Consider the following 20,460-nt stretch of genomic DNA (forward strand, 5'->3'; position numbering starts at 1 on the left):
AAAGCCCACGTGGCTTCAGCTATTGAAAAAAGATCAATAAGGCATGGGTGCTTTTACAATGTCTTTGGTGGAGGTGCATCAGTTGGCTGTTGTCATGCTGTTACTCCTGATCAGAAGGTGTGGCTGGTGACGGTTCTCTGTCTTTTCTGCTTTGTAGATCTCTTAGAAGCCATTGTATATTAAATGCAAACTTTCTTTTCTTAATCTTCAAGTTTGGGTTTCTTAAATCCTAGAGTTAATGAGTTTGTTTAAGAGTAGCAAATTGCTGGTGTGTGATTGGGTGGAAAAATCTGAATTATAGCACTCTCTATTTTCCTTGCAATAATATTTTTTTTCCATTTATCCTCTGGACCACAAATCCATGGTGCAGGTGAGCAAGAAGCAGTGCAAGGAAAGGAAGGAATAATCAAAACCTCACATCTTTGAAACTTTGTGTTTGCTATTCCAACTGCACAGCCTAATTTTACCTTTCAATTCAGTAACACGTTTTTTCCTCTTCATCAGTGGTGGGTTCAATTGACTAAGAACTCAAGATTATGTAGTCCCTGAGTTTCAAGGTAACAATTCTAGAGGCATAAACCGTATTTGAATAACCCAGGCAGATATTGCAATGAATGTCTCTTCTAGATATTAGGATCGCCACTCTCTTCCACTGAATGATGTCCAGATGGTATTGACTGCAAAATATTGATTCTGTTCAATAGGGTGACAAACTGCACCATCTTTTGCCCCATGCTCACAAATAACAAGTGGAAAGTTTTTGCAGCAATTACACATGCTGAAGACAAGCATGTTTTGGGTGGTGGTCTTACAAATGTGGGTTTACCGTTGATTCCACCTCCACACAGATAGGAACGATGGCAGAAGAGGTGGAAATCTTCCTGAAGATGCAACTACTTCAGTGGAAGGTTACACTCATTTTCCAGACACAAATGAATATACAACCCTCACCCCAGTGACCCCTACTAGGACTGGGTCCCCTGGAGTTACTGAAGTTACTATTGTTGGAGATTCCACCTCTAAGGCTGATCTTACTTTACCAGGTAATTTGGGCATTTGATATCTGGTTTGCTTTCTCTATAGGAAGAAACAACACATACTTTCATATAGTAAAGAACGTCTTCTCTGTGTAGACTGTAATTAGATTGATTCGTGTCATGGGAATGGCTTTCATCACAGGTCATCATTCTAATGCAGTAGATTTACTTTAAATGAATAATACTTTGATTTACCTGTGTAATTTCCATTTATTTTTTGTGACTTGGTTGTTATGGTAGAATTTCTTTCTTTGTCTTATTCCTGACCTTGTGATATATTTAGTTGAACCATATGAAATCGACATTTTTGTAAGTAAAAGTAGTCAAGTATCAGTTTCATTTGATTCAGCTAATATATGTTGCTTATGTAAGGTTTTACCCAACTTGTGAATAATTTCCCTATACTAATGTCTTTGCTCTGAAATTATTCTTTTATTGGTGATAGACTGGTGAATTTTATTTTTGGTGAAGGGCTTATGGATACCTCTTCTAATTATGGTATACACTTAAACCTTTATGATTTAATCTACATTATGACTAGCTACTCTTTCTCAGACAGGGAGGCCTGGCGTGCTGCAGTTCATGGGGTCGCAAAGAGTCAGACACGACTGAGCGACTGAACTGAACCAAACTGAACTGACCCTTTCTCTTGTGAGAGCAAAGAGTTGATTGAAGATGACTTATTCAATTAAGTTACACATGAACCTAGCCATCCTTCCCACTTCTACTTTTGTTTCTCTGTTTGCATTAAGAAACTAATATTGAAGAAAAGGGAACTGCAAAATACTTACCCTGGCTAAGAAACTAAAATTGAACTCTCTCTTCCTGGTGCCAGATATTTAAGTGTTCTTACTATTCAACCATTAAGGAGTATTAAAGATCCATTATTTTAAACATATATATATATGTAGTAGCACATGTCTTTTCCTACCCCATGCCCCCTCAGATGAAGAGTAAGTCTCATGAGAACTCAGTATTTAAAACAGATGACAGGTGTGATGCTGTGACTGGGACAGAATGCCATGTGCTTGGCCTCTATCCTAGAGCCCACATGCTTGGGCTGCCCATCTCAGGGCTTCAAGGGAAACAGTTTTAAAAAATCCTGACCTCAACAGTTTTGGCACAACAAAGCCCCTTTACACCTGCTGGTTCTTTATTCGGCATGGTTCTGCCCTCAGTTATTAAAAATTCCAAGTAGCCGTGTCAGTATTCTTCTGGAGAAATGAATTTTAGAGCACTGCCTGGTTTCTTTTGGCAAAATAAGGCCCTTTATGCAACCGAGTGAATTTAAATGGCAGTTTTAATAGTCACAGTGGCCTCAAAGGATTACATAGCCTGTTTGTTAGTAAATAAAATGCTTTCTACAAAATCGATAAATTACATACCCTGATCCCTTCTGCATTCTGCAGTGGTACAGATGGATTTTCCATAGTTCTCCATGGATTAAATGATCTATCATCCTTGATTTTCTTCCAGAACACTCAGTTAAGGCTAACTTCTTCCCATATATTTTTTTCTCTGCCTTTTTGCTCAATGTTAAGAATGAAAACATCAGTTGTAGTGGTTGTGGTCTTGGGTGGTGATGGTGGTGGTGATGTTGAGTGCTTTGGTCTCAGCATTTCAGCAGATGCTGTTTTCAGCTTTTCTAACCATCAGCCAAGGAACAAAGCGATCTATCTCCTCCATACAATTGTGTAAGCGATTACAGGTCGCCTATCTCCACTTTCTCTAAATAAGGACATAGTGAAGATCAGGTTACTGTGTATTCCTTAGAGGAATCTTTCATAATGGGTGACCATAGCCATTTTATGAACCTGTTTTGTTTTGCTTCAAGATTCCATTATAACTTTAGGAAGTGTGTGGGGAGGAGGGGGAGGAACCAGAGTTTCCATATGCTGAACCTGAGATTTGACCTGTGGATCCAAATTTTAGCAATTCATGAACTTGTTTCGATGTAAAGCCTTCTGGTGATGGATGTTTGAAAAGATGGGGTTATATTAACTCTTGGTGTTGAAAATACAGATTTAAGTTTTTGGAAAATATGATTTGAAATATATTCTAATAACCAGGTATACCTTAGCCACATATTAGTTAACTTCCCATTTCTTTTTCACTTATTTTCAGACTTAATTTTCTCTAAATTGAATTGACTTTTCTCTTTGAATCCTTACTGATTCAACCCCAAGATACTTAATGAACAGACAAAACATTTCTCAATTTCCTACCTCAGAGAAATCTCTTTTTTTTTCCATTTATTTTTATTAGTTGGAGGCTAATTACTTTACAATATTATAGTGGTTTTTGCCATACATTGACCCAGAGGGATCAGGTGGAGAGAAATCTCTTTAAATGTCCCATGCCCTAAGCCACAGAGTACATGCATTCCCAATGATCACATCTATCATAATTCAAAGCACATAATCATTATGTCAAAGACACAGTATCAAATCCCAACCTCAGACTTGCCAAGACATCATAGTATTTTTGGTAGAGTTACAATTTGGGGGTTTCTCCTGAAGCCACACTTCTTATGGTCATCCTTACTGATCTGTGCTGTCCCGGTTTTTAAAATTTTGCTTGAAGCTCTAACCCACTCATCAGTGGATGAAGCAATGAACAATAATTCATATCATGGACCCATTCAGACCTCCTTTGTCATTATTTTTGGTTACCTTCAAAAGACTTTGCGAGGGGCTGTATGAAAATGCACAGGTGAGGAAGCCCAGATGGTAATGGAAGTGAACACATGGTTTTGAACCTTTCTCTGTTGCTCCTTACAGGAGACTACGGCTCATCCCGCGACCCCAGTGGAAGGTCCTATACAACTCACGCATCTGAATCAGCTGGTGAGTTTGAGCTGCTTTTAGTCACTTACTGTTACCATCATGGAACCTGCTAATTATTAATGATGTATGAGTCATGTGTCCCCGAAAGTTGTTCTCATACATTGTTTGCATGTGTCACAATCACGGGGTGAACTTATTAAACTACAGTGCTGGGCCCCATCCTCAAATGTTTCTGCTTCAGTAGGAGTGGAATGAAGCCTGAGCATTTGTATTTCTAGTAATTTCTCTGGTGATGCTGATTCTGCTCAGACACAGACTCCACTTTGAGGATGACTGCTTTTGAGAAAATTCTTCCATCTGAAAAAGTCAGGAAGAATTCAAGCAGTCGCTCAGTTTAACACTGCATTTTACCAGAGTGATTAAGAACATAGATTTTAAAGAAAGAATGGCCTGGGTTTGATTCCAGCTCCTTCACATGCCAACAAGGGACCTTGTTTAAAGGATCTGAGGTTTGATTTCCTAACCAAAAAAAATTGGGATGATAATAAATTGTCACAGGGCATTGTTTTAAAGGGGCATTCCCAGTGGTTCAGTGGGTAAAAAAAATCTGCCTGCAATGCAGGAGACACAGGATACTAAGGTTCAATCCATGTGTCAGGAAGATCCCCTGGAGGAGAAAATGGCAATCCACTCCAGTATTTTTGCCAAGAAAATCCCATGGATACAGTCCATGGGGTCACAAAGAGTCAGAAGTGACTGAGCATGCACACACATGTGCATGTTTTAAAGACTAAATGATGTATACCTGTAAAGTCTTTAGCATAATTCCCCTGCTCACCACACATGGCATAATAACTAGCCTTTACTGAGAATTTACTGTGTGCTGGTGGCATCGTTCTGAATACTTTACACGTGTTAGGTTGGACTGTCTGAAACTGCCATTTCTGTATATCAACAGTCAGTTATTGGTGATTCCCTATATTTCATCTTTTATGTTCTCATTTAATTATGTCAGTAATTGTATTATCTCAGTATTACAAATGAGGAAACTAAGACCCAGAGAGGCTAAGCACCATGGCTGAGTTGACTTGGTAGAGTTGAATGGTGGAGCCAGGTTTCAAGCCCAGGGATCTTGTGTTGCCTCTCAGAAGCATGATCTGGAGAGATTCCCTGTAATGACCGTCATTATTGCCATAATTACTGTAACGATCATGCCTCTAGAAATATCACTCCAGCCAGCAAAAGTCTGCCATGAGGCAGGTTGACTTGTGATCACTAATGCTGGGGCTCCTGAAAGGTTCTGCCAGGGCTGTCTCACTGTGGTCTCCCTGATTATTGCCAGCCCAGGTGACCCCATGCCAGCCAGGTAGCCCATATGAACTATTGTCCTTCCCTTCCTTCCCAGCTGGGAGTTGGGTTGCCTCCAAGCTTGAAGGTTCACACACTTAAAGCAAATATGGAAATGGATATTTACATGGTGGCTTCAGTAGTAACTTACCCTGTAAACAGAGCACAGGGATGTAGGAGCCCAGTAGAAATGCTTCTAAAATAAAGACAGAAGTCCCAGGCTCTCTGGCGGCCTTGGGTAGAACATTTAACCTTTTCCAGTTTCAATTTATTAGTGAAAAAGGAGATCAAGACACAGGCCTCTCTTACCTCCTAGAGCTCTTGTGAAGAGCATGCTGCATTAAAAATATGAAAGTGTTTTGAAAATTATATGGAGCTGTTACTGTAAGGAGATGCTCTTTAGTTTTTCATTTCATTTTGGGGTGGAGGTGCTCTTTAAAATCAAGTGATTTCAGCCACTCCAAGCATGGTCCCTGGACCAGTGGCAGGGATATCACCTAAGAGCTGGCTGGAAATGCAGACTCCCCAGACCACTGAATCAAGAACTGCATTTTATCCAGGCCTCCCCTGCCCTGCCCCCACTATGCAGTTTGTATGTACTTTAAAGTTTGAGAAGCACTGTTCAGACTTTTTCCTCACAGTGCGAGCCAGCTGTCCATGTGTCTCAGATTGGATCTCACCCCCCAAATGCATTGTCAAGCATCCTTCTTTGCAGAACTTACTTCCCCAACCAGCCCTACCCCGGCTGGATTCCCAGAGCTCTAGGGTGCAAGACCAGGCCTGCTGGGTCTCATTCGTCTTCTCCAGCTCTTTCTTGAAGTGAGAATCAGGTGGGCGGGGGCTAGTCTCTTATGTTTGCTTCCTGAACAGGTGTGTATTGTTCAAATGGAAGGTTTCATCTGGTTGTGCACACACCCAGATCTTTCCTTGCCGGGAGCACTTTTTATGAAAATCAAAATAAAGAGATGATGACCCATTGATGGCCTCCCGTTCAAATATCAAAGGCTTCTATGAGTCAGAGACAGACCAACGAGAGTGGCTGTACCTCTTAGGTGGTTTTCCAGGCAAAGATCTCTAGTTTAGACAGCTAGTATCCCATGACCTGTTCAGGCTAACACCTGCCAATAATGACCAAGGCCTCTGGGAGGCAGCTAGAGGAAGCCCCTTGGATTCCTTCTGATTGATAGAAGACACTGTCAAAATGGCCTGCTGAAACAGCCAGATGTCCAGTAGAATTTGTTTTGCTCCGTTTTGAGTTTAACTAGTACATTGAATTGCATAAATAGGAGCCATTCTACTCAAAATAACCACAGCCATCAAAATTTCAGAGTTCACCATGCAGAGTCAGAAATTTGACTCTGAGAAAAGGCTATTTAAGTTCTGCCCATCTTCATGGGGTCACAAAGAGTCGTACACCATTGAGCAACTGATGGACAATGACAACATCTTCATTCATTGATTAGCCAAACAGACTTCCTGGGTTTTTTTCTTCCCTGGGAACCCACTGCAGGATTCTGCAGTGGATTCCCATTGGGTAGGGGAAAAGAGTTCATTTAAGGGGGAATTTTTCACATTTTGTTTTGAAACAGTGGAGGAAGCACAACACACACACACGCACACGTGCACACACACACACACACACACACACGCACCCCTCAAAGCTTTCATTTGGGTGAGTCTCTTCACAAAATGCCTTCGAAGTTTCATTTAAAACATGATTCCTCCCTCATTGTGATGAATCTCCCGTTCTGACTTCTGAATTCTTTCTCTTGTGATTCTTCCTGCTTCTTTCCAGTTTGGATTCTTTGTCTCCTTATTTGGTTTTGTAGCAGCAGAGAATGTTGTCTTCTCAGAAGTGTGTGTTTTAGGAATATAGACATATTAGCAGGCGCTCTCCTTAGGGTGATTTTTCACAAAGAGAAAGGGACATTGCCCACCCCACCCTACCTTGAATCCTTTTTTTTTCTTAATGTTTATGACTATTGAAGATGTTGGACATAATTTTTAGATTTGCTTTAAACTACCCAAAGCATTTGAATCCCCTGGGGATCTTGTTAAAATGAAGATTCTGAGGTTTGGGATGAAACCTGAGGCTGTGTATTACCAGCAAGCTCCCACAGTGATGTTGCTGGTCTAGGGTAGCAAGGTCTTAAGTTAAAAATAGAGAATTGTAATGTTACCGAGTGCAAGATTGTACTGCTTGCTCTACAACAGGCCAGTAAATCAAGAGATGAGTTGTTGGAGCAAGGATTAGTGACTTTATTCTGAAAGCCAGCAGAAAAGATGGTGGACTGGTGTCCCAAAGAACCATCTTGCTTGAGTTAGAATTCAGGCTTCTTTTATACTAACAGGAACAGAAGTGAAATTAAACTTTTCCTGGTTTCCATCAGGCTTGTTAATTTCTTCCTTCTTACAGTCATTCACAGGTGAGGCTTGTCAGGATGCTTCCTATGAACTAGACCAAGATATTTTAACTTAATGCTCATTCCCTGGAAGGCAAGGTTCCCAGAGATGGGCCACTATGCATAATTTAAGCTTATAGATAGGATTTCTTTAATGATTAGCTGGTAATAGAAACAAAGGTTCTTCACTATTACAGTTAACTGCACACAATTACCATTCTTGTTCACGTCTTTAAACCTCTGTAAAATGATGATGAAGCAGATTCTATTATTACCCCCATCTTATGAGTGAGAAAGCAGACCTGGCGAGGGATGACTTGTCCCAGCAGATATTACTGGTGAGAGACAGGGGTAGGACTTGAATCCAGGGCTATCCTGAACACCGCATAGTACTACTGCTGAGAATTCTCATACTCTTGATGAAAAATGACATTTCTAAACCTTACCTTTCATCAAACTGAGCTTTTCTGGAGAGATGTGTCTTTCATACAACACATAATGGATGTCTGTGGCTTGGATCTATAGCTTTGCAGTGATGTAGCATGTAGAGTTTGGCCTTCTGTGTTGCTCTATGAGAAACTCCTGGTTACACGTTCCAGACTTTGTTGAGAGATGTTGTTTTTTCTCCTTAGGACACTCAAGTGGGAGTGAAGAACATGGGGCAAACACAACCTCAGGTCCTGTGCGGAAACCTCAAATTCCAGGTGAGTTTTGAGCTGTGAAGGAAAAAAAGGCTAAAAGCAGGTCTCTCTGAATGTCACAGAGGGAAGAAGAGACCAGTTGGAAAGCACATTCTCCTACATGTCTACCCTCTGTGAGGCTCCTCTTTGTGAGCTAAAGGGTGAATGACAGTACCACAGCCTCTGGAGAAAGAATGAAACGTTTCCTTCTTCTTTGGCCCCATAGATTGGTTGAGCTTATGTTTGGACCTGTCCCTGGTCTGTCCCAAAGAAGTGCCTTGTTAGTTACTAAAGCTCCCTCCCCAAGTGAGTGATCTTCTTATCCCAGGGGATAGGAACTTCAGGCCAGTTCCCTCTATATTTCCGGGTTTGAGGGTGGATGTGTAACTTTCTCCTCATGTTGCAGACGATGGGGAAATACAAGAGTCATGTGTGTTGGGTGGAGTGAAAATTTTCTTCTTGTCCCCAAACTTCTTTTTCTCTAGGGACAATCTTTACTGATTTAGAGAGAAGAAAGTTTCAGAATATGGTGAGAGGGCTGGACCACCTGGCTCCCTTGAGCATCAAGATTTAAGGCATTTGAGGCAAATTCTTTCTTTGACTTAGGCTCCAAACTGGACATTTGTAAAGTGGGACTACAGTGAAGGAAGGTTTCCCTAGGGAAGAGCGTGGTGTGGCCCATGTCCCCTTGCCTCGGCTTACCTGAGCAGAGCATGTGGAGTCGGTGGATGGGATGCAGTTGCTATAATCAGGCAGCAGGATTTTTCCCAGCTCTAGTGAGAGTGAGTGTGGAGCATCTTAGGGCTAGACCCATGGGGAAAGAACAGAAATGATACCTTCCTGTCAGCCTCCACATCTTCTGACTCAACCTCCCTCCCCAAACTCATCTAACCAGGGAAGGGTCAGGCTGAGGCAATACCGAGCAGGATATCAGAGGAAAATGAAGATTCTCAAAGAAGAATAGCCAGTGAATGACTTCCCATCTATCTGGTTCCTTCAGCTTCAGTTCATTGCATTGATATACAATCTACTTTGCTATTGAATTTATTCAGATTGTCAAGTTATATTTTAATGCTACAGCTTGGTTTTAAAAACGTGTGTGTAACATTTTATTGCTTTACAAGTGATACACTAATTATTGGAGGCATTTTAAAAAATACTGCTGAACAAAAGGATAAAAATATAATTCCTTTGTTATCTACCTCACCATCCAGAATACCATGGTAACCATTTTCATGTGTATCCTTTCTGTTATTTTTCTGTCTGATTTCTATACAAACATGTAATTTGACACATTGTTTAGTAAACTCATTCCCGACTGGCTGGTCACAGCTTTCCAATGTCATTACATACTCTTGCCCTGTATCTTAGTACCCAATACAATGATGGACCCTAATTCATTTAACCAATCCCTTATTGTTGGATAGTAGATGGTTTCCAACTTCTACTATTATAAATAGCACAGTAAGAAATATCTTTATAGCCAAGTCTGAGGCCCTATATTCCTAGAAGTATAACAAATGGATCAGAGGCTGCACAGTTTGAAGGATTTTGACAAATTTTGCCAAATGACCGCCCTGACCTCTCCACAGGGATGTCATTTCTGCCACCCACTAGTATATGATCTCCATTTTTGTTCCTTAATAAAATGTAATGCAAATGCTCTCATATAGAAAAGGAATGATACTTGTAAGGAACATTCTTTTTATTTATTTAATGATATCACACCAAAGGCATCTACAGGTTTTACAGTTCATTCTATGCTTTTTGGAAATGTGTTTCTCCTGGGGGAACTTGGAAATCTTGACTGGTCATAAGGTTGATAAACAGGCCTGTTAGACAAAGACCTATAGCAAAATGGTTCTTCCACTATTAGCTGGCTGTTGGCTAGACCTTTGGTTGGCCTCATGTGTAGAGCTGACTGTAGCTCCTGTTTGGACCAGGTCAATTTATAAAGTGCATTCCCCAAGCTCATGCGTGTCTTTGGCTTCCCACCAGAATGGCTGATCATCTTGGCATCTCTCCTGGCCTTGGCTTTGATTCTCGCAGTTTGCATCGCTGTCAACAGTAGGAGAAGGTAAGGCGAAGCTCCTCAGGGCCTTAACTTTGAAAGGGCATCATTTAAACTTAGGCTGTAAAACTACTAAGTATAAAATACAAGCTACAAGGATATGTTGCACAACACAAGGAATATAGCCAATATTTTGTATTAACTTTATATGGAGTGTAATCTGTGGAAATGTTGAATTACTATGTTGTATATGTGAGACTAATAGAATATTGTGAGTCAACTATACTTCAATTAAAAAAAAAAAGCCATAGGCAATATGTCCTTGCTACTCAGAGTGTAGCCCCTGCAACCAGCAGTCTCTGCACCCTGAAAGCTTGTCAGAAATGCTACATCTCAAGCCCTACCCCACCCCCCCGTATCAGAGTCTGTGTTTTGATAAGACCCCAGGGACTCTCGTGTACAGTACAGTTTAAGAAGCTCTGCCCTGGATATTCTTTAGAGAAGGGAGACTGTGATTCTTTGGACATCTACTTTTAAATGTGTCTTTGGTGGGTCTTAGTTTTGGGGTATGTGATGAAAGTTGTGCAATATCTCACCAGGAAGACATGAAATAGTATACTCATTCATTGATTCATTGAGCTTCCCTGGTGGCTGAGATGGTGAAGAGTCTGCCTGTAATGCCAGAGACCCAGGTTCAATCCCTGGGTCAGGAAGATCCCCTGGAGGAGGGCATGGCAACTCAGTCCAGTATTCTTGCTGGGAAAATCCCGTGGATAGAGGAGTCTGGTGGGTTACAATCCATCTGGTCACAAAGAGTCAGACAGGACTCAGTGACTAACACTTTCACTTTGATTCACTGAACAAATATTTATCAAATGTCTTCTCAGTGCACAATAATACTGTATAGAGATTCAAGGACTGGCCCTTTAGCCTGTCTGAGGTCCTTAGAAACCTAGAACCCTTACCTAAAGCAGGCATTGGGTTTGTGATTTTATTTTATTTTTTTGTAATGACACTATTTTCTGCTTTCTGAAAGCTGTCATCAAAAGGATTCAGGTTATGGCCTAGGAAGAGTTCCCTGAGACCAAGGTATAGGAGACAATGAAGAATTTTCCATGGAAAGTCTGAAAAAAGACAGTCACCTCTCTAGAACTGGCATGTGGGTTGTTTACATATCATCAGACATCTTTTCTCTCCCTCCCTCAACCAAGGCCTATTGTTTTGTAATGATATATCTGCATATACCTGATTCAGCTGTGACCAGCCTCTAGAAATAATGCTACCTTTAATATGAAGCAGAGGAAAACAGTAATTCTAGCATCAGAGGAAATGAACTTTCACAGGAGTACTCCAGAAATATAGCTCTAAATTTTAAGATACTCTAAAGATGCACAATTTTTTTCCAAGAAAATGCAGAGGAACATCAAACTTTTTGTAAATGTCCCTTGAGGTTTCTTCTTATAAATCAAAATAATCTTATTTCCAAGTGGGGCCACACTTATTGTATCATTAGATCATCAAACAGGTCAGAAAATGCCCCTACATTTGGGAAAAGACCTGGGAAAAATTCTAGAATCTTTCTTGTTGTCTTTTGGAAAGCCAAGGAACAGCTAATTCCATTGCCATGTATGGCTCATGCAGTATCTTTCCTTTTTGGAGGAAATCAAATAACGTCATTTTACATTCATACAAGTTAATAAAAGTGCTTTTAAAGTCAAATAGACGTGCTGCTATCTGTAAAACAAACAAAAAAATTTAGCCAATTTCATAAGGAACAAAAACCAGGAAAAGAAATCTGAAAGACCTCCTAAAAATCTCCCATGACTAAATGGAAAGACATTTTTTTTAGTTGAATTTAAATAATATGACTTAGGGAGCCCTTACAAAGAGCCTTTATACTTTCCTTCGGCCTCTGTGTTTTTTTCGTAGATGACTTTTGCTCAATTAAATATGAATTTCCTATTGTTGGAAATCAGTCCTTTTATTCCAGGCCCTAAAATGTACCACTTCTGCTCACATATACAGCCCATAAGCTCTGTGCATGTCACCATAGAAACATTGGCCTCAGATGCTCTCAACGTGGGGGAGAACTCGGAGAAGCATCTCAGCTGTCCCCCGAGTAGTTTCACTTCCCATCATGTCAGCAGCATAAGCAGGCCCCCTTGTTTCCCACCCCTTCCTCCCAATACCGCTGGTCACCCTGGCAACTGGCAAACAGGGACACACAGGATCCCGTAGAGTGAGCGTCTCACCGGGAAAGTAGCTGCTCGGATGCTCTGAATAACCATGTCCTGATTTGATAATCGAAAACAGATTTGCCACAGAGCTAAAGACTGATTAACGGCTGCAGAGGCCCTGGGATGTACACTATGATTCTAAAGCCACCAGCCCATTTCTAATCCTCTCAAAAGGCAGAGGCCTTTCTACTTGGAGCGTGGCATTCTAGAGGGATACAGAATCCTATTTTCATCAAAGAAAGTTTGTTTTAAGAGGCCTATTCCAGGTATTCACTTATTCAGCAAATGTCTTTTGAGGGGCAGCTGTGACTGTCAGCACTACAGAGGAGGAAGAGATGAACAAAAAGGGTACCATGCCTTCTCTGCAAGAATCTTGAGGTTTTGTGGCAGTATTGGCCTGTTCACTTTGAGTCAGCTATTGTTTATTGCCAACATACTCTGGGCCAGGCCTTGTTACGTGAATTACAATTAAAAGATAGAAGTGGAAAATCATTAACTACTGAAGTTGAGGTTGGAGAATTAAACATGGGCTTCCATGAAGTGATCTGTGAGTTCCATCATCTTAAAGATGCCGATTTAGGGGTCCTGTAATTTCTCTCGCCTTCCCCATCCCTGTCATAGCCCACATCATTACCTTTCCTGCTGTTCTCTTTATAACCAGAGTCCTTGAATTGCACCTTTCCAGTGGAAATCAGAACTTTATTCACTCTCTGCAAGAGCCAACAGCTCTTTTAGGAGTCAGTTGGATTGGTAGATATTGGATGAGACTGAAGAGAAGAAGTTAGATGCCTTTCTCTTAAAGAATTTATCGGGTTTGTGTGAAGAGGAGAGAGAAACCTGCACAGAAGAGCAATGATTAAGGAATGTTTCTGCATCGATTGTGCAGAAGAGGCCTTTGCCCGCTTGCACTGTCATGGGAATAATCATCCTGCCTCTCCACCCCAGAGGGCAGTCATGCACCCTCTGCCTGGGGTGTCCCCTCCGTTAATCTCCATGACTTAGAAATGTCTTCCTTCTTTTAAGCTGCAGCCTCGTTCACTCTAATCTCAGCTCACCCAAACTCCTTCTGCCCTCTTCAACAGAGCTGTCCGGGAGAACTTTCTGTGCTGACAGAAGTGTTCCACGTTTGTGGTCATATGCAACCATTAACCAGTTGTGGCTGCTGAGCACTCATAATGTGGCTAGTTCAACTTAAGAAGTATATTTTTGATTTTATTTCATTTTAATTAGTTTATATCCTATGGCTGGTGTCTACTGGATGGAATGGCAAAGCTCCAACATACTGCAAAATAGATCTCTAAATGTCTTTCAGGACTCTCAGATAGATGAGACACAAGACCAGTCTTGTTTTCTGGTCTTTTTTTTTTTTTTTTGCTATTGATGTTGTTTTTAAGGAAGGGGAGGAGGCCAGAATGATCCCTGTGGTAATGGATTAGAACTGACAACACCAGTATGAACTTAATACAGATGTTTACATATAAAATTATTTATTTATTTTTATTTTTTGGCCACGGCATGTGGGATCTTGCTTCCCAGTTGGCTCAGTGGTAAAGAATCTGCCTGCCAAGCTGAAAACACAGGCTTGATTCCTGGGTTGGGAAGATCCCCTGGAGTTGGAAATGGCAACTGACTCCAGTATTATTGCTTGGGAAATCCCATGAACAGAGGAGCCTGGGGGGCTACAGTCCACAGGGTCGCAAAGAGTTGGACACAACTGAGCGACTAAACAACAACATATAGGATCTTAGTTCCCCAACCAAGGATTGAACCTGCAACCCCTGCTTTGGAAGCTCAGAGTCCTAACCAGTGGACTACCAGGGAAGTCCCAAGGCCAGCTGTTAAGTTACCTTACTGCTTAACTTTTAAGATAAACTCCTCCAAGCCCTAAAGAATATGTTCCCTGGCTTCTAAACCCCACACAGCCTGCCCACCCACTCCTGGCCAGGCTTCAGCCTGGCAGCTTCCTCATCGTGAGGTTACTTGCGTCCTCAGCTGATGCCTGAGGTTGAAGGGGAAAGGAGATACAGGCAAGATGTGGTTCAGTAAAGATCTCTGACCTTTAGAGTCAGAAAGTCTAAGTTGTAAATACTATGGTAGTTCCTGTTATAACTAGCGGGGTAGCTTTGGGTGATATGCTTGACTTCTTGGACTCAGAAAAGAGATAGGCTGGATCACCTCTGAAGTCCCTTCAGCTCTAATGTTTCTTTTTAAATTCCTGTAACTAATAAGAAATAAAAAAATTAGAGCTTGGTTTTTAAAAGTACTTATGAATTGCCCGGAGCACCAAATATTGGGCTGAGTTATTTATGAGCATCAACCTGCCCTCCTGAAAAAACTCAGACAGAAAACAGAGACACATAAATCCAGAGGGAAACGGGGGCAGGACCAAACCCAAGCACAACATTCCTCCGCCCTGCAGGTCTAATGTTACCCACTTTCAAAATCAGCTTCATTTAGGGTAATAATGTTAATCCCCACCTCGCCCCCTTGCACAAACATTTATTTTATGATTATAAATCACTTTCCTGCACTGTTTCATCTACCCGTCTGGTGGATGAATGGAAATTACTTTAATAAGATACCTTTTCTCCAAAGACCATCTGATGCAAACTATTGGGTTGACCAAAAAGGTCATTCAGGTTTTTCTGCAAGATGTTACGGGGAAAAAACAAACTTTTTTGCCAACCCCGTATTATATATAAAATGGATAAACAACAAGATCCTACTCTATAGCATAGGCAACTATATTTAATATCCTGTGATAAACCATAATGGAAAAGAACATGAAAAGGAATATATGTATGTGTGTATATCTGTTCAGTTCAGTTCAGTCATTCAGTCGTGTCCGACGCTGCAACGCCACGGACTGTAGCACCCCAGGCCTCCCTGTTCATGACCAACTCCCAGGGTTTATTCAAACTCATGTCCATTGAGTTGGTGATGCCATCCAACCATCTCAACCTCTGTCATCCCCTTCTCCCGCCTTCAATCTTTCCCAGCATCAGGGTCTTTTCAAATGAGTCAGTTCTTTGCATCAGGTAGCCAAAGTATTGGAGTTTCAGCTTCAGCATCAGTCCTTCCAATGAACACCCAGGACTGATCTGCTTTAGGATGGACTGGTTGGATCTCCTTGCAGCCCAAGGGACTCTCAAGAGTCTTCTCCAACACCACAGTTCAAAAGCATCAATTCTTCGGCCCTCAGCTTTGATTACAGTCCAACGCTCACATCCATACGTAACTACTGGAAAAACCATAGCCTTAACTAGATGGACCTTTGTTGGCAAAGTAATGTCTCTGCTTTTTAATGTGCTGTCTAGGTTGGTCATCTTCCCTGGGTTGGGAAGATCCTCTGGAGAAGGAAATGGCAACCCACTCCAGTACTCTTGCCTGGAAAACCCCATGGATGGAGGAGCATGATAGCCTACAGTCCTCGGGGTCACAAAAAGTTGGGCACGACTGACTGAGCAACTTCACAAGGTTGGTCATAACTTTTCTTCCAAGGAGTAAGCATCTTTTAATTTCTTGGCTGCAGTCACCATCTGCAGTAATTTTGGAGCCCAAAAAAATAAAGTCTGCCACTGTTCTGCATCTATTTACCATGAAGCGATAGATCGGATGCCATGATCTTTGTTTTCTGAATGTTAAGCTTTTTTTTTTTTTTTTTGAATGTTAAGCTTTAAGCCAACTTTTTCACTCTCCTTTTTCACTTTCATCAAGAGGCTCTTTAGTTCTTCTTCACTTTCTGCTGTAAGGGTGGTGTATGAGTATAACTGAGGGTTTTCCAGGTGGGGCTAGTGGTAAAGAATCCACCTGCCAATGCAGGTAGACGTAAGAGATGCAAGTTCATTCTCTGGGTTGGGACGATCTCCTGGAGGAGGGCGTGGCAACCCACTCCAGTATTCTTGCCTGGAAAATCCCATAGACCGAGGAGCTACAGTCCATGGGGTTGAAGAGTCAGACAGGACTGAAGTGACTTAGTATGTATGAACATGTAAAACTGAATCACTTTGCTATACAGCAGAAATGAACAAAATGTTGTAAATCAACTGTACTACAGCAAAATTACATTTAAACAAAAAACTGCAAAAGCAAAGACAAGTGAGATAACCCTTGGTAATTTGAAAAAAACACAAGCAGCACCCACCTTTGGCCTTTTACAACATCTTCATCGTAAATATAACAAGGGGAGTGGAGGTAGCCAGAAGAAACAGACCAAACATTGTTCATGGCTCTGGTTATACTAACAAGTACAGCAAGTGCTTCTTGAACGTTCACTGTGTTTCAGATACTGTTCTAAGTGCTTATCCAAGCACTTAGCCTCGATTTCCTTAATCTACATTGTTCAGAAGAGCAACAGATAAAATGACGGTAAACTCATGTATCCAGTGCCAACCTCTGTTTCAAGGGATTTCCACAGTCCTGTGACACTGGTACTCTTAACAGCCTGGTGTTACAGATAAGAAAGCTGAGGCTCAGAGAAGTTAAGTGAGTTGCCCGAGGTCACACAGTGGTAAGGCCCTCAAGCCAGGCCTTCCAAGCACCTGCTCTTGTCTCTGGATTGCGTCCATATGCCCAGCCCTACGGACCAGCAGAGGTCAAGTGTCCTTCCTCCTACCCTCATCAAGAGTCATGTCAGAGGATACAGGATCAACCTCCTATTCAGGAGGTATAATTTCTACTTCCCCAAACAACTGATTAAAGTTTATGGCCTTGGCAGTTCCAGAGGGAATGGCCCATGATCATGAATAATAGAAGCTTTGTCTCTACAACTGCAAATATCCAGCGGCAAAGTGAACACTTCCAACTTCGTACTTGTTCCAGATCTCCAGATGGTTAGCAGCATGAATAAAGCAAGGGCAGCAGACCCTGGACTTTGGTCATAAAAGCCTACATTTGAATATTGACTCTGTCCCTCTTACTGGCTGTGTGACCTCAAGCTAGTTACTAAACCTCCCTGAGCCTGTTTCCATTGCTGTATAATGGGAATAACAACTGCTTTGTGAGATTATTGTAAAGATTACATGAAATTACATGTAAAAGTGCCTGACATTCACGAAGTGTCCAATAAATGCACATTTCCCCTCACTCCCACTCCACTTGTAGTTGTGAGGATTTGCACCTTTGCTTTTGTTTAAGCAACATCTGACTTCTTGGTTTGCACTTTTGCTTCTGTTTAAGCAGCATCTGACTTCTTGATGTGTGGCAGTGATCATGTTACAGGAAAGAGGAAGCGTTGCTTCAGGCTGGGGTGGGGGTAAGGCAATGTCCTGATCCAGCAACAGGATCAAGGTCATGTTCTTCTATAGAGGACCTGCATTTGAGTAATGTTATTGAGAAATCTTAAATAGTGAACGACTTGCCTTATGTAGTTAAACTTCCCATATCTAAGGTTACATGGCAATTAACCAAGGATAAGGGAAAAATCAGTGTGGCCTTATATCTTCCCTGGTGGCTCAGATAGTAAAGAATCTGACTGCAGTGCTGAGTTTGATCCCTGGGTTGGGAAGATCCCCTGGAGAAGGGAATGGCAACCCACTCCAGCATTCTTGCCTGGAGAATCCCATGGACAGAGGAGCCTGTCGGGTTAGAGTTCATGGAGTCGTACAGAGTCGGACACGATTGAGTAACTAACCTTAACACTATACTTCTAGAAAAGCGCTGCCTCATTCTTCTTGGTATTTGCAATAATAACCCTGACAACGCCAACATAGTGATGACTGGGAGAGGAAGTAATGGGACTTTCTTGAATACACAAATCAGAATGATTTACAGTCATCCCGTTGATGGTTTATCTAAGCCTGCAGAAACAGCCAGAGTTTAACAGAGGCAAACATTTCCCTTACATGATATGCTGGAAGGAGAGTTAGAACTTGGGAGTCAGACACACCGGGGTTTGAATCCCAATTCTCTTAGTACTCGTTGAATAACCTGGGACAAGTGATGGAATTTTCCAAGCGCAAGATTTCTTTAGCTGTGATGGGGGATACAATGAGCCCTGACTTCCCATAGCTGTGACCACTGATTCTCAGACTCACTTCAGGTAGCCCGTGAGGGTTTGATAAATCCCAGACCTTGGTCTCCGCCCCTCAAGTTTTCTGATTCAGGATGTCTGAGGTGGGCCTGAGAATTTGCATTTCTAACAAGTTTACAAGTGATGCTTTGGCTACTGGTTCAAGGACTTCGCCTTGAAAAGTGCCAATTGTTAAAAGTCAGTAGGATGAAATATACTCAGATTATCATAAACCATAGTGATGGTGGCATTAACTGTGACAGTGATGACAGAATCATTGTACCCATTTCTCTTACAATTTTTTTTCAATTCTTAGATGTGGGCAGAAGAAAAAGCTGGTGATCAACAACGGGAATGGAACCATGGAGGAAAGAAAGCCCAGCGGACTCAATGGAGAAGCTAGCAAGTCTCAGGAGATGGTGCATTTGGTGAACAAGGGGTCGTCAGAGACCCCAGACCAGTTCATGACGGCAGACGAGACACGGAACCTGCAGAATGTGGATATGAAGATTGGGGTGTAACACCTACTTCATGACCTTGGAAATAAACCACCATTGGAGACACAACCATTACAGGGAGCTGGGACACTTCACAGATGCAGTGTGCTACTGATTGTTTCATTGGGGATCTTTTTTTTTAGCATAAAATTTTCTATTCCTTTTTTGGGAGTTTTTTGTGTTTTATTTTTTAAAGTCAGATCCAGTTGATAAAAACAGCATTGCTTTCTGAAATAGGGGCCCAGTTAGTAATCGGCAAGAATTGGACTGTTCTAGTCCCCACCGAGAAGCGTCTCACCTCCCTGAGGTGTGTGATGGGCAGCTTCTAACAAAAGCCACACGTCCATCTTCCTGATCCTCAACCTTCCCCTTCACCCCACTTGCCAGGGAACAGCCACCTGCTAAGGACATCCTGCAGGGCTAAGAGGGATTGGCCCCTGGGAGGAAATTTGAATGGGTCCATACTGCCCTTTCAGCAGCCCAATCCCTGGGCATTTCTTTCTAGTGGGGTTGGGGATGGGGGTGTACTGGTTACACATCCCCTTCTACAGACTCCTTGGAAAATTTTCAAATGCTTCTGGGAAATACCCAAACAGTGAAGCTATTTATCTATAGTAAGCTATTTATCTGTGTTTTTGAAATATGAAAAAACCTTGGAGGTCCTTTGATCAATGTTTTTGTTTTTTTTTTTTTTTTTTGGTTACCTACCTGGTCAGAGGCATAAAAGGGTTTATACTGGTTCATAATAAACACCTGTACTTCTTCCACCTTAACCCTTTGTGCTGTGATCTTTCAGTTTCCTAACCAGCAAAGTCTGGGTCCCAACAGCTCATCAGGAAGAGGTGAGGAGGTCCTCCTTGCAAGTCTTCATCTCAGAGCCACAAAGCCCCCACTCAGGCTCACTCACCCGAATCTCATAGAGGACCAGGGGAGACAGTATTGTTTTATTTCTGAGGTTCCAAAGGCATTCTAGCCTGTCCTACAACCAAAATTGTGAGAGGAGGAGCTTCAGCTGCTTTTATGTGTTGATGGCTGCCTATTCTTTCCCCTGAAAGATGGTGAAAAGTCACGTTACATGTGCATGACCGACCCTTTGTGATGTTCCATGTCCTAGACCCTGATGGTGTTGTCCAAAAACAATACGGAAGTGCCTTCCGACCTTCTGTCATAAAAGGAGAAGCCAATAGACATGAAGGAGCACAGACAGTAGCCAACAGACAGGCATAAGTAGGGAAGGTGGATCCTGTCGGAGGATTTTTATGACTGTATTTGTCTATATTTTTTCAAGCCAGTGGTCTCCATCCAAAGCAGTTACTACTCAGGGTTACCTTAAGTGGCTGGAGAATCCCTCTAAAGGTATAGGGCTTCCCACCTTAGACTTATCACCAGATAAGCAGTTATATGGCCAAATAAGAGAATAATGGCTTTATCTCCGCTTGGCAAGTCTTTAGCA

At 41.9% G+C, this 20,460-nt stretch overlaps 1 protein-coding gene across 8 annotated transcripts in view; it reads left to right on the plus strand.

The window, feature by feature from the left end:
* The window catches only part of CD44 (CD44 molecule (Indian blood group)), an 89,048-nt gene extending 69,268 nt beyond the window's left edge, over positions 1 to 19,780 (plus strand). For 7 of the 8 annotated variants that reach the window (XM_043909190.1, XM_043909199.1, XM_043909216.1 and 4 more), the window contains 5 exons: positions 849 to 1,043; positions 3,818 to 3,883; positions 8,205 to 8,276; positions 10,251 to 10,329; positions 18,827 to 19,780. In XM_043909190.1, the coding sequence (XP_043765125.1) occupies positions 849 to 1,043; positions 3,818 to 3,883; positions 8,205 to 8,276; positions 10,251 to 10,329; positions 18,827 to 19,031 (617 nt within the window). In that variant the 3' untranslated portion in view covers positions 19,032 to 19,780. The remainder of the gene's footprint in view (positions 1 to 848; positions 1,044 to 3,817; positions 3,884 to 8,204; positions 8,277 to 10,250; positions 10,330 to 18,826) is intronic. The other variant, XM_043909251.1, reaches the window with a different exon arrangement.
* Positions 19,781 to 20,460: the final 680 nt, after the last annotated feature.

Source organism: Cervus elaphus, chromosome 1 (genome assembly GCF_910594005.1).
Source record: "Cervus elaphus chromosome 1, mCerEla1.1, whole genome shotgun sequence".
Lineage (NCBI taxonomy): Eukaryota > Metazoa > Chordata > Mammalia > Artiodactyla > Cervidae > Cervus > Cervus elaphus.